The sequence below is a fragment of the Phacochoerus africanus genome, chromosome 14 (assembly GCF_016906955.1).
Source record: "Phacochoerus africanus isolate WHEZ1 chromosome 14, ROS_Pafr_v1, whole genome shotgun sequence".
In the NCBI taxonomy this organism is placed as follows: Eukaryota; Metazoa; Chordata; class Mammalia; order Artiodactyla; family Suidae; genus Phacochoerus; species Phacochoerus africanus.
Genome location: NC_062557.1, coordinates 39,641,933 through 39,660,009, shown reverse-complemented (window position 1 = coordinate 39,660,009; position 18,077 = coordinate 39,641,933). Strand labels below are relative to the sequence as shown.

At 42.1% G+C, this 18,077-nt stretch overlaps 1 protein-coding gene across 3 annotated transcripts in view; it reads left to right on the top strand.

Moving 5' to 3' along the window:
* Positions 1-18,077, top strand: part of AP2B1 (adaptor related protein complex 2 subunit beta 1) — a 129,343-nt gene that overhangs the window by 81 nt on the left and 111,185 nt on the right. For 2 of the 3 annotated variants that reach the window (XM_047758916.1, XM_047758913.1), the window contains exons 1-2: positions 5,452-5,591; positions 13,314-13,373. In XM_047758916.1, coding sequence (XP_047614872.1) covers positions 13,337-13,373 — 37 coding nt within the window. In that variant the 5' untranslated portion in view covers positions 5,452-5,591; positions 13,314-13,336. Of the gene's footprint in view, positions 1-5,451; positions 5,592-13,313; positions 13,374-18,077 lie in introns of those variants that run through there. The other variant, XM_047758915.1, reaches the window with a different exon arrangement.

Here is an 18,077-nt window from a genome sequence, read left to right as displayed (position 1 = left end):
GGAAAGTTACGGTTCCGATCTCTCTCTGCAGAGTCTTTTTAGCAGGGTGCTGAGGGCGCCGCACCAACGTCTGGCGGCTGGAGCCAGAACTCAGCCCACAGAGGCGTTTGTTACCTGGGGCGATCGAGTTAGGAGTCGAGGGACGCAAGGGAATGTGAAGATGGAAGGCTCTCGCTGTACTCGTGGCGAGGGTGGTGGTTCACCGTTTTCTGCTGCCTTAGGGGAGGATTTGAAGCGACATAATTGGAGATAGAAGCCTTAGCTTTATGGTCGCCAATTGCTATTTAAAGAAAAAAATGATTAGGATGAGAAGAGATCTTTTGTTACTCACAACTTGGGACGAGTTTTCTTTAGCTTAACTGTCTTCTAGATAAGGTTCTTTCAAGCATAACTGTAAGCACTTGGTACGCTAGTTCAAAATGGTTCCTACTCTCGTACACAGTCGGCTGTGTTACCTTAGCGATATGAATATTGGGTACGAATCTGATGAATTCTAACTAGCGTGAACTGGGGAGGCTTGACAGAGAAGATAATTTTCGTTGTTTGTATACCAGAAGGAATGTAATTAACCTTAGGATTTGCAACGTACTTTTACATCGTATGCAATTGCCTTGGTTGAGTTGCTGCTGCAGGTTTATTTAATTTATATGAAGTTAGAGTTCATCTCCTTCTCTCTCCAACGCCCCCTCCCCCCAAAAAATAACCAGAAATAGAAGGTGATTTGTTTTGTTTTGTTATGTTTCAGGGTGGCACCCAGGGCATATAGAGATTCCCAGGCTAGGTGTTGAATTGGAGCCGTCGCCACTGGCCTACGCGGCAGCCACGCAACACCAGATCTGAGCTGCATTTTGGACCTACACCGTAGCTCACGGCAACACCGGATCCTTAACCCACTGAGGAAGGCCAGGCATCAAATCTGTGTCCTCATGGTTACTGGTCAGATTTGTTTCCACGGAGCCACAATGGGAACTCCATAGGAGGTTATTAGTTACTGCCTTAGAGGACCTTATAAAGGTAGTTAATTCTTTCACAGAATGAGAACGGTGGAAAATAAAGTTTATTATCCAAAGAGGAGAAATAAAATCTTGCAAGTTAACCTTGATTTTAGTTCTACAAAGTGTTTTATATTCTGCTAAAACGCCTGCAGGAGAAAGTCACGTTAATGTAAGAGTTTTACCTTATAGAGGTTTTTTTTTTTCTTTTTAGGGCTATACCAGTGGCATATAGAAATTCCCAGGCTAGGGGTCGAATCAGAACTACAGCTGCCAGCCTACACCACAGCCACAGCAACGTGGAATCCCAGCCATGTCTGTGACCTACACCACAGGTCATGGCAATGCCAGATCCCCAACCCACTGAGCGAGGCCAGGGATGGAACCCACATCCTTATGGAAACTAGTTGGATTCATTTCTGCTGTGGCACAAGGGGAACACCTTACAGAGTTTTAAGGACTGGAGTAATGTATAAAGCACTTGACATTAGGTATATGATCAAAGGTAGCTGTTACAAACGGGCTTTTCTTAAGTGAACAGCAAAAAGACAAAGCTGAGAAAAGGCATCAACTAAGATGATTGGGAAGTTAGTTAAACGTGTATCAGTTACGGTTTTTGGCTACAAGCAACAGAAAACGGCTAATTTAAACTAAAAAAATTATTGGAAGAATATGGAGTAGCTAACAAAATAAGGAAAGCCAACTCTGAAAGTACAGTAATTATACAGCCCTACTGGATGTTTCTCGCAAGAATTAGCAAAGTCTCATCTAGGCATCATTGTTGCCGAGAATGAGGTTCAACAAATTTCTTTCTGTCCCTGTACTTATAATTCAGATTCCTTGTGACCTACCTTGGTTCGGATTTCCTCACCACTCCCTGTTTCACTCTTAGACAAAAGATGGCAAGACAATAGCCCATTGAGACTATTCCAAAAATAAACTGACATTATCACATGAGAAAAGGGAAAGGCAGTTAAAAAAAAAAAGTCAATTATTACAGCCAACAAAAAATAAACACCTAATCACAGATCCCACTCTCAGGTTTATGATGTAATAAATAAGACCCCAAAATTGATTGCATTTAAATGTTATTAAGAGCCATCAGGTTCAATATGGTGTGAATTTAATGGAAGAGACGATATCAGCTGGGAGCAATGAGGCCATTCAAATTGGCTTAAACAGAAGGCCTATATTGGCCTATGTAACCAAAGAGAAGAGCATTTCTAACCTCCCATTTTATCTCGGCTTCTCTCTGCCAGTTGCTTGCTTGCTTTTTTTTTTTTTTTTTGTCTTTTTAAGGTCTCTCCTGTGCCATATGGAAGTTCCCAGGCTAGGGGTTGAATCAGAGCTACCACTGCTGGCCTACCCACAGCCGTAGTAACTCAGGATCCAAACCACCTCTATAACCTACACCACACAGCTCATGGCAACGCCGGATCCTTAACCCACTGAGCAAGGTCAGGGATCGAACCCACATCCTTGTGGATACTAGTTGGATTCATTGCTGCCTCCCCACATCAGGAACTCCTGGCAGCTGCTTTCTAATACAGTGATGTAACCTGGTATCTCCTGTGACTCATATCAGGACCAGATGTCCACTGAAAGTTTTGTGGATTAGGTGGATCTCAAAAGATGCGAACATTTGGGGAAAGTCACAGTAGTGGTGACAGGGCTTTCCAGGCTAAGGGGGCAGCATGAAATACACCAATAAATAACATAATTTACAAATTGAATAAGAGGACTAGGATGGGGTGGTAGTGGGGGCTGGGAGAACAGAACCTTTTTGATCGGGTAATGAGGGAATGCCTTTATGAGATTACAGTTAAAATGAGACCTAAATGATGAGCCAGACAGCCATGTGTGGATTTGGGAGAAATGAGTATTAGGCAGGAGGGAGTGGTAGTTGTGAAAGTCCCGTGATAGGAAAAAGCTTGGCATATTTGAGGCCTGCAAGAGCTAACAAGGAGTGAAATGAGGGGAAGTGAGAAGTGGCTGGTAGGCAGTCCTGTGAGGTAGGCAGTTGCCAAACCACGAAGGCTCTTAAGGCTGTGGGAAGGAGACTGGATTTTAGTCTAAGTGTAATGAGAGCCATTGTAGGGTTTATACACCGGAGTCATGACCAGGTTTATATTTTTAAGACGATCTTATGTGGTATAATGTGTGCACTTTTTGGAATGTTTGTTGTATTTAAAAGTTGAAAATCTAGCTGCTATATGAATATGGTTGAGAAGAGAGTTGAGGTTTCTAGTACAGGCAAGAGGTGATGGTGGCTTGGACTAATGAGGTGAATAGAGGGAATTGGATGAATTTAAGAGATATTTTGAAATTAGGAGTGGCAAATTGGAAATAGAATGAATATGGCAGTTAAAGAGAGAAAGCAAAAATGACCCCCAGGTTTCTGGCAGTGTGATTTGTTGAAACATTTGCAACCATAGTAAATATTTACATAGGTCATATTATGTGAAGGCATGACCTTAACCCACTGGGCAAGGCCAGGGATCGAACCTGCAACCTCATGGTTCCTAGTCAGATTCGTTAAGCCCTGAGCCATGATGGGAACTCCCTCCCCCATTTTATAGATGAGAAAACAAATAGAGAAAACTGGGAGGATAGGTTTTGTACAAATTAGGAAACAAGTTGTTGAAAGGTTTTGAACAGGAGAAAGGTAGGAATCAAAGATTTTTCTGGTGGCATCTTCTTTACGAAATCCACCTCTATCTTCTTCGAGTTGTGTCTGGAACCAGTTATTTTAAACACCCCTCTGTATTCTTATGACTTGCTTAATTTGGGTGGAACACGCATATAGAATTATCCATCAGTGTGGTTAGCAATTTTGTGGTAAAGTTTGGGGAACAGGTCAAGGCTAGAGAGAGAGAGATTTTGAAGTCACGTGGGTAGGAAAAATAATTGAGCCAATGGTACAATACAATACAATTTAACAGGGGTATTGCTAAAGGAGTAGTGTAAAGAAAATGTATGAATATAGGAATCAACTTAAAAAAAAAACTTTGCTATTCTCTCCACTGAATACCACCCTATATCTCTTTTCATTTATATGTTCATTTCATTAATATAGGGAATTATCTCTAACTCTTGTTACATAAGGAAGTTCCCAAGCTAGGGGGTTGAATGGGACCTGCAGGCCTATTCCCCTGCCATGGCAACATCAGATCCGAGCAGCATATCTGTGACCTACGCTGGATCCTTAACCCGCTGAGTGAGGCTAGGCATAGAACCTGCATCCTCACAAAGAAAACTCGGGTCCTTAACCCGCTGAGCCACAATGGGACCTCCTTGTCTATAACTCTTGTTTTCATTTCCTTCCCATCTGTCTTCGAACTTCTGCAGCATGGGCTTTGCCTTCATTATCTCTGATGGTCTCAGCAATGACATCAAAGACCTTTGTGTTGCTAAATCCTTGGACACTTTTCAGCCCTTCCTCCTTTTCTCTATAGCAGCTGTTACTGTTGACCACTCATTCATACATTTATTCAGTCAACAAATTTGGGGGAGGGAAGCTGGGCCTAAGAGATATATAGTTCTTATACTTTCATAGAACTCTAAAAACATCCTACATCATTACAACTGCTTGCTTTTCCTTCTACTTCTCTACCCTTAGTCCTGTTTGCATTTTGGTTTCCAAGCTTCTGCCTCAGGCTGTCTTCCTATCTTTCTTTTTTAGTTAAAGACTTTATTATTATTACTTAAGTTTTTTTAAATTACTCAGTGAATTACATTTATAGTTGTACAGTGATCATCACAATCCAATTTTATAGGATTTCCATCCCACAACCCCAGCACATCCCCTCCTATTATTACTTAAGATTAAGATGGGATGTTTTGAGGGGAAGGTGCAGAGATTTTTGGATCTTGGTTTCTGAAGGAGGCTACTTTTGTGCCAGCACCCGTATTACATGCTAGGCGTATTATCTACTTAATCCAGTTAAAACTTCACAAACGATTGAGTTATATCATTGGCTTTATTTCATAGGTAAGAACGCTAAGGTTGAGACATTAAGTTTACTTTCATAATCACATTCAGGGCAGGGATTCGAACTCAGCTCTGATGCTATGTCAGCCTTTTTTCCTTGCCCCACTCTCCTCCAGTCCCACTGGATCACCATTGGGCTGGATCACCATTGTTCACTTCCTTGAATTGGCCAGGGAAATTAGCCGGGGTTTTTTGTTTTTAACAGAAAGCAACAGGGGATTTTTTTACCGTATGTGTAAATTTTTAGAGAATTCCTACGCGAGGAAACAAATTCCAAAGACTATCAGCTTGTTTAAGAGATCCCTTAGGATAGCCACTGAACTTCCTCAGAGGCCTTGACCTCAGGTCTCTCCCTGCCGAGCAAAATTTTTTCGTCTCCAAGGCGACAGAGAGCGCTGCCTTTCTGGTGCTCTCGCGCGCCTCGATGACGCCACGTGGCGAGGTTCTCTGACGTCAGGGGCTTCCTGTCCTCCATCTTTGTCCCTGGCAAAGTGGGTTTTGCGCAGTGGCTTAGACCTGGAGAAGGAGTCGTGACGTGCAGGAAACCATTACAACACCGCTCGGGCCGTGCTCTCTGGCCGCTGCCGCCACCCCCACCCTTGCCTCCGGTGAGTTCAAGGCGGCTAACTTTGGGGTGTGTCCCTCTTTGATGGGCAAGGGGGAACCCCAGGTTAGGTTGGAGACGGGCGGAGGAGAGGAAATCCCAGGAGCGTGACCGTTGAGGAGGGAGTGAGCCGTCGGGTGTGACCGTTGTGAGGAATAGGGTTGGAGAAAGGGACTCCACCGCTGAGGCGGGGCGAGGGAATCCTCGGGGTGGCAACTGGGAGTTGGGGGACACTGGGGGAAAGAAAGGTATATTTGAAGTCGGGGGATTACGAGGGCCATGGGCCAGGGGTGTGGCCAGTAAAGACTGGAGGCCAGGGGGAGACCCTTCCTTCCCGGTTTGGCGTTGTTCATTGAGAGGCTGGGACGTGTCCAGCCAGTAGAAGGGAAAAGGGATTCCCCCAAAGCTTTGCTCATTGATAAGCAATCCTTGCCAGTCTCCCGTCGTTTTGAGGTTGAGACACCTCTTCCCCACCTTGTAATGGAGGAACCTATCCCTAGAGTCATGACCATCTGGGGGGAGGAGGAGGAATTCCTGACGTTGGAGAAAGGGAAGAAAAACCTCCGGAATTGACCCTATGTGAGGGGAAGGGAAGCAAGTGGGAGTAAATCTTAGCCCGGAATTTTTTCTTTCTGGTCTTAGCAGGAATGGTCTGGTTTGAGAAAGACTGTAGATTAAGACAGAGGTAAAGACACGGGAACTTCCTGTTATTCCATATATATTCTTTGAATCCGAAGAATTGATTCATGCTGTTTGTTTTCAGAGCACCCTTCTTTTTGGGGGCAGGCTTTTTTTTGAACTCTTTCATTACGAAGTTATTATGCTGCCTCATTATGAAGCAGTGTGAATAAAATGTAGACGCTTCATTAAACTTTAACTTTTAAAAAGAAGTGTTTTTTAAATGCCAAACACTGTTATAATTATTATGGTTTAAAAGAGAAAGTAAACGCCATAATTTTAGAAAAGGGAGAATGGCAAAGAAAGTGGTCTCTACGGGGAAGAATTTAAATTATTAATCACCTTCCTGGTGTACTTCTATTGCTTAGCCTCAGGGTACACTTACAAAGTAATAATAGAAAGCAGATGAAGGAGGTGCAGCTGCACAAGAAAACGTGTAACACATTCCAATGATGACTAAGCGTGGTGGTAAGGTGAGAACTTTTTGCAGGTATCTTAACATTTTAAACTCCCAAAGAAGCAGAAAGCATAGTGTGTTCTAATCGCCTCAGTGAAAGTTGGGTGGCAAAATTAATATGTTAACATTCTGTGATTGAAGAGACTCAAGAAAGTCCAGTTCAGAAGAACTTTCTTTTTCTTTTTTATACACGTCCATATTTTATTTATTTATTTATTTATTTATTTTTGTCTTTTTGCTTTTTCTAGGGCCGCTCCTGCGGCACATGGAGGTTCCCAGGCTAGGGGTCTAATCAGAGCTGTAGCCGCCAACCTACACCAGAGCCACAGCAACGTGGGACCCTTAACCCATATTTTAAAATATTATGTTTTAGGTATAGGTTTTTTTGTTTTTGTTTTCTTCTTTTTGCCATTTCTAGGGCCGCTCCCGCGGCATATGGAGGTTCCCAGGCTAGGGGTCGAATCGGAGCTGTAGCCTCCGGCCTATGCCAGAGCCACAGCAACGCGGGATCCCAGCCGCGTCTGCAACCTACACCACAGCTCACGGCAGCGCCGGATCGTTAACCCACTGAGCAAGGGCAGGGACCAAACCCGCAACCTATGGTTCCTAGTCGGATTTGTTAACCACTGCGCCACGATGGGAACTCCTAGGCACAGTTTTGAACCAAGGTGCATAGAATTAGGTAGGACATGTTTTCCTTCCTTCCTTCTTTCTTTCCTTCCAGGCTTAAGTTTTCCAGAGTTTATTTCAGTTAAGAGTTGGATGTAAAACTTCTTTCCCACTGTATAGAACTAACAAATTACCTTGTAGTCAATTTTAAATGGAAACTACAGCTGTGTCTGTTGTAGTCAATTCTTGTAATTTCTTATGCGATAAATGGTACCAGAAGATGCTATTGCCTTTGCATTATTGAAAGTTCTAATTAGCACCGCTCACCTTTGTAATGAAAGATTGTAGAATGACCTTTTTGCTTTATAATTTGGTTTACTGTTTCACTTTTTCCCTATAAATACCAACTGTGTAAAGCCCAACTTTATGTGAAGAGAGGCGATTTAGTGGCCTCGCCAACTCCAATTTAGCTGCCATGTCCCAGAGAACCATTTGAAATTAAGACCCTATTAATTTTTTCTGGCCTGATTCTCTTTAGGGCAGTGGAAGGGGAGAGAAATAGTTGAGAAGGGACTTTTACAACCTATATTTAGTAGAAACTAGGTTATGTTAAATCTAGATGTATAATCTTGTACAGAGAAGCCTTTTCTGAAATGCAGTGACATCACACTCGGAGCTAGGAAAATAAGAGTAATTATGTTTTCGACTGTGGCAGCTTTATTTATTTATTTTTTAACATAGTGTCCCGAGGTCATAGCTCAGGTCCTCAGAACAGCCATGACTTGTCTAGCTTGATTTGGTAAAAAGATAGTGTGAGTTCCAACTCCACAATGGCTTTGCTTTCCCCTAGGGCTCTCCTGAGGAACACATTTTTTCTCCCCTAGGAGGAATTTAATTCTTGAGGCTCTTCAGCAAAATACTTGATTTGTTCTTTGAGCTCTATCTTGGCTGCCTTTTTTTGTTTTGTCTTCTAAAACAGACAACAGTTTTCATTATCCCATATTTTGGAGAATCTGGCTCTGTTCCTCTATGTGATTAAGAATACTTCACTTAAAGATATATACATAAGCAAAAAAATAAATAAAAATATATGCATATGTGATTTCTTGAGGTGAAATTCACAAAATGTAGAGTTCCTGTCATGGCACAGCGGAAACCATCCGACTAGGTTCGATCCCTGGCCTCGCTCAGTGGGTTAAGGATCTGGCGTTGCCATGAGCTGTGGTGTAGGTTGCAGACGTGGCTTGGATCTGGCGTTACTGTGGCTGTGGCGTAGGCCGGCAACTATAGCTCCGATTAGACCCCTAGCCTGGGAACCTCCATATGCCATGGATTCGGCCCTAAAAAGGCAAAAAGAAAAAAAAAGAAATTCTCAAAACGTAAAATGAACCATTTTAGAGTGAACAGTTTAATACATTCACAGTGTGGTGCAACCCCTGCCTCTTACTTGTTTTTGTTTAGACTTTTTATTTTTTTATTCTTAATTTTTTTTGGCTGCTCTCTCGGCATGCGGAAGTTCTAGGTATAAGGATCCAACCTGCACCTCAGCAGTCACCCAAGCCAATGAAGTGGCAATGCTGGACCCTTAACCCACTGTACCACCAGGAAACTCCAAAATGATTTTTATTTTTTAGCGCTTCTTTTGGCTTAAGGCAGGGACTGACCTGATAAAATGTTTCTCTGCCAATTTGTATAAGGGGTATTTCATTACTGTTGTGTGGGACAATGTGAGCTGAGAGTTTCTCCTTTCTCTTTAAAAGTTTCTCCTTTCTCTTTAAAAGCAGGGGTTCTTAATTTAGGATCTAAGATTATGTGCTTGATTCTCTCCTCTTCCCTGAAATTTTGTGGGCGGGTACATTATTCTTTAGTTAAGAACACTTAGTGCTCACAATGAATAGGACAGAAATCTATTCTTCAGTGATGAAATTTGTTAGAAAAAGTAATGAAATGTGTGAGTCACTAATAAAGGTAGGATTTCAGACTAGGGTAATTGAACATTTAACAGGTTGTGTTGAAAACTTCTGTTAAGAATTTAATATGTGTGGGAGTTCCCGTTGTGGCACAGCGGAAACAAATCCAAATAGTATCCATGAGGATGAGTTTGATCCCTGGCCTGCGATGAGCTATGGTGTAGGTTATAGGCATGGCTTGGATTCCCAGTTGCTGTGGCTGTAGTGTAGGCCAGCAGCTGTAGCTCTGATTCACTCCCTAGCCTGGGAACTTCCTTATGCTACAGGTGTGGACCTAAAAAGCAAAAAAAAAAAAAAAAGTGTGTGTGCATATGAGAGCTTTAGAAAGCAATTTGAGGGTGCTTTTTCAAAAAAATGGTGAAAAAGTCTAATAAGCAGCTTTTGTTTTCAAATGTTTTGCAAATTTTAAGTTATGATAATCTCATAGGATTTAGAATGGTATAATATCCTGGATAAACCATAAGGCCTTTAGCACTGGCCCTCCTGTCAGGCTCTAGTAATCATTTCTGTATACTTGTTTTCCTCTTTGTATATATAAATTCTTAGGTGAGGAGTTCCCGTGGTGACTCAGTGGTTAATGAATCCAACTAGGAACCTTAGGTTGCGGGTTCGATCCCTGACCTTGCTTAGTGGGTTAAGGATTTGCGTTGCCGTGAGCTGTGGTGTAGGTTGCAGACGTGGCTCAGATCCCGCATTGCTGTGGCTCTGGCGTAGGCTGGTGGCTACAGCTCTAATTAGACCCTGGGAACCTCCATATGCCACAGAAGCGGCCCAAGAAAATGGCAAAAAAAAAAAAGACCAAAAAAAAAAATTCTTAGGTGATAACTTCAGGCTTCTTCCAGGTCTTTTATAGGAGGGACTCCTTTTTTCAGTTTGCCCACTTCACATTTAGTTTACATCGTGAATGGCTTAAATGATTATAACATTCTTTGAATTTTTTCTGGAAATTACAGGTTCACTTTAAATTATAACAAATACTATCAAAGCAGAAATTTCTGTATTCTATAATGACTTGTGTGAGTTCTATCTCACTTCTTCTTCTTTTTTTTTTGTCTTTTTGCCTTTTCTGGGGCCGCTTCCTCGGCACATGGAGGTTCCCAGGCTAGGGGTCTAATCGGAGCTGCAGCTGCCCACCTACACCAGGGCCACAGCAACGTGGGACCCGAGCCGCGTCTTCGACCTACACCACAGCTCACGGCAATGCCGGATCCTTAACCCACTGAGCAAGGTCAGGGATCGAACCCAAAACCTCAAGGTTGCTAGTCGGATTCGTTAACCACTGAGCCACGACAGGAGCTCCCCAGCTCACTTCTTTTAATAAGATAAATTCAGTGAAATTCTGGTACAATCTAAAGCACTACTGTAGAAGGATCAGGACTATAATCGTTCGGTAGCTGCTTGTAAAGATAGCAGATGAGTCTAATTTCCCTTAAATTGTCCAACTAGTACCTTTTAGAGAACAGATTTGAGCCAAGCTTTTTTCATTATTTCTTGTTTTTCCAGCCCTTTTTTTCCTTAATTACATTGGTTTATTTAGTGCTTTGGTCTTTTCTCACAGATCCATAGCTATGATTTTTTTTTTTTTTTTTTTTTAGTTTTTTGGTCCTTTTCAGGGCCGCACCTGAGGCATATGGAGGTTCCCAGGCTAGGGGTCCAGTCGCAACTGTGGCTGCCGGCCTATGCCACAGCCAGAGCAATGCAGGATCCAAGCTGAGTCTGTAACCAATACCACAGGTCATGGCAATGCCAGATCCTTGACCCACTGAGCAAGACCAGGGATGGAACCCATGTCCTCATGGATGCTGGTCAGGTTTGTTAACTACTGAGCCAGGATGGGAACTCCCATAATTACAATTGTACGTCAAGGTGTTGTCACTCAAGCTTGCCAAATATATCACCACCCATGTTGTTTTGACCTGAAGGTAATGAGCAAATACTAGGCCATCTGTCCTAAGTTTGGTAATAAGTATTCTTATGAAGGCGGTAAGGAAGAAAATACTAATTTTTGAGTGCAGAAAGAGTATTATTAAAAGAAAATTTTAGTGTATTTAAAGAAGTCATGTACATTGGACAGTCTTGGAATTTCTCAAATCAGAAAATATTGTCTCATTTGAGGAACATGTGATCAGTCCATGCTGTTTTTGTTGTGCCAGAGGAGCCTTATGTCAGCTGGATTTTTTTTTCTTTTTCTTTTAAAATTTTTTTTGTATTTTATTTCTTATTAATTACTCAATGAATTTTATTACATTTATAGCTGTACAACGATAATCACAACCCAATTTTGTAGCATTTTCATCCCAAACCCCAGCGCATCCCCCCCACCCCCCAACCTGTCTCATTTGGAAACCATGTTTTTCAAAGTCTGTGAGTATCTGTTCTGCAAAGAGTTGATTGTGTCCTTTTTTTAGATTCCATCTGTAAGTGATAGCATATGATGTCAGCATCTTGCTGTCTGACTGACTTCACTTAGCATGATAACTTCTAGGTCCATCCATGTTGTTGCAAATGCCGCCATTTCTTTCCTTTTAATGGCTGAGTAGTATTCCATTATGTATGTGTGCCGCATCTTCCTTATCCACTCCTCTGTCCGTGGGCATTTAGGTTGTTTCCATGTCTTGGCTATTACATATAGTGCTGCAATGAACATTGGAGTACATATATCTTTTTGAGTCATGATTTTCTCTGAATAGATGCCCAGGAGTGGGATTGCTGGATCTAATGGTAATTCTATTTTTAGTTTTCTGAGGAATCTCCATACTGTTTTCTGGAGTGGTTGCACCAATTTACATTCCCACCAACAGTGTGAGAGGGTTCCCTTTCTCCACACCCTCTCTAGCATTTATTGTTTGTAGACTTTTTGATGATGGCCATTCTGGCCAGTGTAAGGTGGTACCTCATAGTGGTTTTGATTTGCATGTCAGCTGGATTAATTCTGCAGATTGGAACAGAAAAGTTAAAAGTTGGGGCTGGGAGTCATGTTCTTTTAAGTTTTAATACCAGTTCTGATTTTCTTTTGTATTCAGTGTGATTGAAGAAATAGCTCAGGTTTTTTGCATTAACTGTAAACTGATATTATTTATTCTTTGGGAATACTTTGGGGATAGTGTAAATTGTTGGAAATATGAAAACTGTAATTTAGAAAAAAATTCATGCATAAAGGATGTTTGCCTTTCTAGGGGTTTTGTCATGAAAGAATATTTTCCTACTAATTTTGCACCCCCCCCACACAAGATATTCGTTTTATTGATAGTTGCATGTAACGATGAATAGGTTGGCAGAATTGTTTTCTCTTCCAGTTTTACTGTGGTTCAGAATACATGTTTTGGAGTGACTCCATCTGGAGACAGGGAAATAAATCAGATTTTCCTTAATGGAAAGTAATTCAGAGATCTTTCAAAACAAACTTTTCCTTATCTTAAATACTGCCATGACTAACTGAGGATGTAGCTACAAAAAAATCTAGCTTTAGGTCTTGGAGGCTTAGAGGAGATAGACAAAATCATGAAGCCATGGCAGGTTCAGATGATCACTCTATTCCATTAGACCTTTGGTTTTGCTCCAGTTAGCTTTGTTAGGCAAGTGTTACGTTCTTAATTATCCTCGTATCCCTTGAATCACCAGCGATGGTGGTAAAGATGAGGATACTCATTTTTGAATACAGAAATTTTTACACATAGGAGTTCCTATTGTGGCTTAGTGGTAGCGAACCTGACTAGTATCTATGAGGATTCGATTAGTGGCCTCAATTAGTGGGTTAAAGATCCAGTGTTGCTGTGAGCTGTGATGTAGGTCTCAGACAAGGCTCAGATCTGGAGTTCCTGTGGCTGTGGTATAGGCTGGCATCTGCAGCTCCGATTTGATTTCTAGCCTGGGAATTTCCATATGCCCCAGGTGCAGCCCTGAAAAGCCAAAGAAAGAAAGAAATTCTTATATATAAATGTTCTTAAAATTAGTTGAGTGCTTTGCTGGACATAAATAACTTGGATAAAGGAATTCTTTTCTCTTGCTGTAGGTGCACATTAAAGATCCAAAACCATGACTGACTCCAAGTACTTCACAACCAATAAAAAAGGTAAGTATGAGAACCTGGTTAAGGCCCCCCCCCTTTTTTTTTTCTTTTTTTAAGATTCTTCAAAAGTCATGGTGTAAGGTTATTCCAGGTAGAATGTTCCTGACCTCTTCACACATGCATGTCATGGACTAATTGGGGATCTGCTACTTTTACATAAAGGTGTACTGACTAAATTATTAAAGTATGGATTTTTAAAGATAGGGCTGCACTGAGCATTATTTTGACTTGAAGATTTTAATGTAAGGAAGAGATACAGGATTGATCCACTGACGATAGATCTGAGGAGGGTAAAAGAGGAAGAAGCATATTTATTCTCTTTTTAATTGAAGTATAGTTGGTTGACAGTGTTGTATTAGTTTCTGGTGTATAGCAAAGTGATTCAGGTGTATGTGTGTGTATTTGTATTCTTTTTCAGATTCTTTCCCCTATAGGTTGCTTCCATGTCTTGGCTAATATAAATGGTGCTGCTCTGAACATTAGAGTGCATATATCTTTTCAAATTAGATTTTCTCCAGATATATGCCCAGGAGTGGGATTACTGGATCATATGGTACCCCTAGGTTTTTAAGGAACCTCCATACTATTTTCCATAGTAGCTGCACCAAATTCTCTTTGAATTTTTTACTTGGAAATAAACATTTTATAACAAGGAGTGTTGTTAAAGCAGGATAGAAATAAAAACAAAAGTTCTCTCTCTTCCTATTCCTGTTCCTGAGGGGAACTCAGTATGTATCTTCAATCTTTTCTGTACATATATTAATACATATGATTTAATTTTTTTTATCTTTAACAGGAAAAGGTCATGCAAAACAATGTGTGGAAATGTGATATTTTCATATCCCTCCATACATGCATTGTTTCAGATGACCTCTGGCTGAGAAGTACATACCATCATTTATGAATTATGGCTGCCAAAATCCATAACCTCAGTGTAATCATGAGGAAACACTCATGGAAACTGAGAGCATTCTATAAAATGACTGGTCTGTACTTTTTTTTTTTTTTTTTTCTTTTCGCAGCGTATGAAAGTTCCCAGGCTAGGGATGAATCAGAGCTACAGCTGCTGGCTCCTGCCACATCCACAGCAATGCAGGATTCAAGCCACGTCTGCGACCTACAGCACAGTTCATGGCAACGCCGGATTCTTAACCCACTGAGCGAGGCCAGGGATCGAACCTGAATCCTCATGGACCTAGTCGGGTTCGTTACTGCTGAGCCACAATGGGAACTCCTGGCCTGTACTTTAAAACAAAAAAAGGCATTATGGGGGGTTCCCGTCGTGGTGCAGGGGTTAACGAATCCGACTAGGAACCATGAGGTTGCGGGTTCAGTCCCTGGCCTTGCTCAGTGGGTTAACAATCCGGCGTTGCCATGAGCTGTGGTGTAGGTTGCAGACGCGGCTCGGATCCTGAGTTGCTGTGGCTCTGGGTGTAGGCCGGTGGCCACAGCTCCGATTCGACCCCTAGCCTGGGAGCCTCCATATGCCACGGGAGCGGCCCAAGAAATAGCAAAAAGATAAAAACAAAAACAAACAAAGCCACCATGAAAGACAAAGGCTGGCCAGCTGTTGCAGATTAAAGGAAAGTAAAGAGCTCTGACAGTAAATGTAAAGCATGATCCTGAATTGGATCCTGGCTCAAGGCGGGTAAGGGTAAAATTACTCTAAAGGACATTATCAGGATCTTTGAGCAAGATCTGTAGATTAGATAATGATGATTTATCAGTGTTAAATATCTTGATTTTCGTCATTTTATTATGATTATGTAACTTAATTCTTTGTTCTTAGAAATTATACACTGACATGTTTAGAGCTAAAGAAACATGATGTTTATAGTTTACTATTAAATGAAATCTGAGAAAAAATGTATAAATATATAAAAAGTATAATAAAGCATATGTGGCTTAATATTAGCAACTGGGGAATTCTGCAACCTTAAGATTAAAATGACTTCAAAAGAAAAGAGGAAACATAGGAGGACACACAGAGTGGCCTGGAGCAGCAGAACATTTTCTGAAAAGCTCAAGCATATTTGTACTATTCCATCATTTGGAGTTATTTAAGGGTAAACAGGGTCTTCTAACACAGAAGATAACTGTAGTAATTCACTTAATTACATCAGCTACTAGTCCATGGCTGTCAGCCTTGCCTACGCATTGGAATTGCCCAGTGAAGTTTAAAACAATATTCATGTCCAGGCCTGCTCCTATGGATATCTTGCTTTCTTTGGTCTAGAATATGGCCTAGGTGTGGGGATTTTTAAAAGCTCCCCAGGGAGTTCCCATCCTGGGCTCAGTGGAAGTAAATCTGACTAGTATCCAGGAGGCCTCAGGTTCCATCCCTGGCGTTGCTCAGTGGGTTAAGGATACAGTGTTGCCCTGAGCTGTGGTGTAAGGTCACAGACTGGACTCGGATCTGGTATTGCTGTGGCTGTGGTGTAGGCCAGTAGCTTGGGAACCTCCATATGCTGTGGGTGTGGCCCTAAAAAGAAAAGAAGAAGGGAAAAAAAAAGCTCCCCAGATTTTTCTACTTAGTATTACTAGCTACTAGCAGCCCTTGGTAGATTTAATTAAGGGGCAGAAATGGGGGGAAGATAAGAATTTAGTAAAGCTGTAGTATGTTTGAGATAACTTGTCTCCCTTAGTGCCCTTCTTTGGCTCCACCCAACTCCTTCCTGTTTTTACTGTTTCCACCTTACAAAAGCCTTATTCATTTTCAGCATTTTCATTTTCTTGATTCCCTTACTCTGAAATATATTTATTCTGTTAACATTTCGTGTGCCTTGGTTTTTTTTTTTTTTGTCTTTTTGCCGTTTCTAGGGCCGCTTCCCGCGGCATATGGAGGTTCCCAGGCTAGGGGTCTGATTAGTGCTGTAGCCACTGGCCTACGCCAGAGCCGTAGCAACTCGGGATCTAAGCCGCGTCTGCGACCTACACCACAGCTCACGGCAACGCCGGATCGTTAACCCACTGAGCAAGGCCAGGGATCGAACCCGCAACCTCATGGTTCCTAGTCAGATTCGTTAACCACTGCGCCACGATGGGAACTCCTCGTGTGCCTCGTTGACCAAAGTGTTGTCTATAATGACACGAAAAGATGTTAACTGGAGTTTCCACTGTGACTCAGTGGGTTGAGAACTCAACTAGTATCCTTGAGGATGCAGATTCAATCCCTGGCCTTGCTTAGTGGGTTAAGGATCCAGCATGGGTTTCAGATGTAGCTTGGATCTGGCGTTGCTATTGCTGTGGTGTAGGCTGGCAGCTGCAGCCGCCAGTTCAGCCCCTAGCCCAGGAACTTCCATATGCCTTGGGTGTGACCCTTAAAAAAAAAAAAAAAGAAAAAAGAAAAAGAAAAAAGATGTTAACTTAAAAACTCACCCAATTCTTAAAACCTGCTTTTGTAATGGGTTCTGGTAGATTTCTAAATACTTTTTTTAACGGCCAAACCTATTGCTTTTGGAGGTTCCCAGGCTAGGGGTCGAATCAGAGCTACAGCTGCTGGCCTACACCACAGCAACGCCAGATCCTTAACCCACTGAGAGAGGCCAGGGAACAAACCTGCGTCCTCATGGATACTAGTCAGATTCGTTTCCACTGAGCCACGATGGGAACTCCCTGATAGCCTTTTTTAATTCAAGGATTTGTAAAAGTTTGAGACTTATAGGTAAGTCATGGCTGGGTAAATACCACCATTTAAAAAAATGGTTAGACTGTGTTCCTTTTACTTCTGTGACACCCATCAGAACTGCCACTGGGACATGTTCTTCAAGTTGGTGCCCTTGGAATGATTTCAGTTACATCCTATTTTTATTCTTCAACTCCTGCTGCCATTCACAAGTCAGACTTTCTGAAACCCTGCTGCTTATTCTTTACTGTTCCCAGAAGTAAATGATGGGAACCCTAAAAGCTGGAGTTGGCAGCAAAGGGTTTGGCAAAGAGAATGATTCCTTAAAGGGCCCAGCTTTTCTGTCTGTGTTATTTTTGCAGCTGCCAAATAAAACAGTGATTTTTGTAATAATTGTTTGCTTTGTTGGCAATGGATATTGAAGTAACAAACTTTCTTTTTTTTTTTTTTGTCTTTTGTTGTGGTTGTTGTTGTTGCTATTTCTTGGGCCGCTCCCTCGGCATATGGAGGTTCCCAGGCTAGGGGTCGAATCGGAGCTGTAGCCACCGGCCTACGCCAGAGCCACAGCAACGCGGGATCCGAGCCGCGTCTGCAACCTACACCACAGCTCACAGCAATGCCGGATCGTTAACCCACTGAGCAAGGGCAGGGACCGAACCCACAACCTCATGGTTCCTAGTTGGATTCGTTGACCACTGCGCCACCACGGGAACTCCCAGAAGTAACAAGCTTTCTTAATGCACGACTTCCGTGTTGTTTACCACTTTCATCCTTCCCATTTGGTGGCTTCAGCAGATCATACAGTTTGATGCTCCCACCATTTCTATAATGGCTAATGAGGTTAAAATGAACATCAAGAACAGTCGTAAAGGTGGAAAAAATGAGGTTGGTTAAGGATCTGGAGTTGCCACAACTGTGGCTTCGGATTCAGTCAGTCACTGGCCCAAGAACTTCCATATGCTGGGGGTGTGGGCAAAACAACAACAACAACAAAACAGTGGAGGGCTGAAGTAGCTGTTCTCTTACTTCAGCCTCAGCTTTCTGGAGACAGGTGAGCCCAGGCCTTAAATAAAATAGTGGTG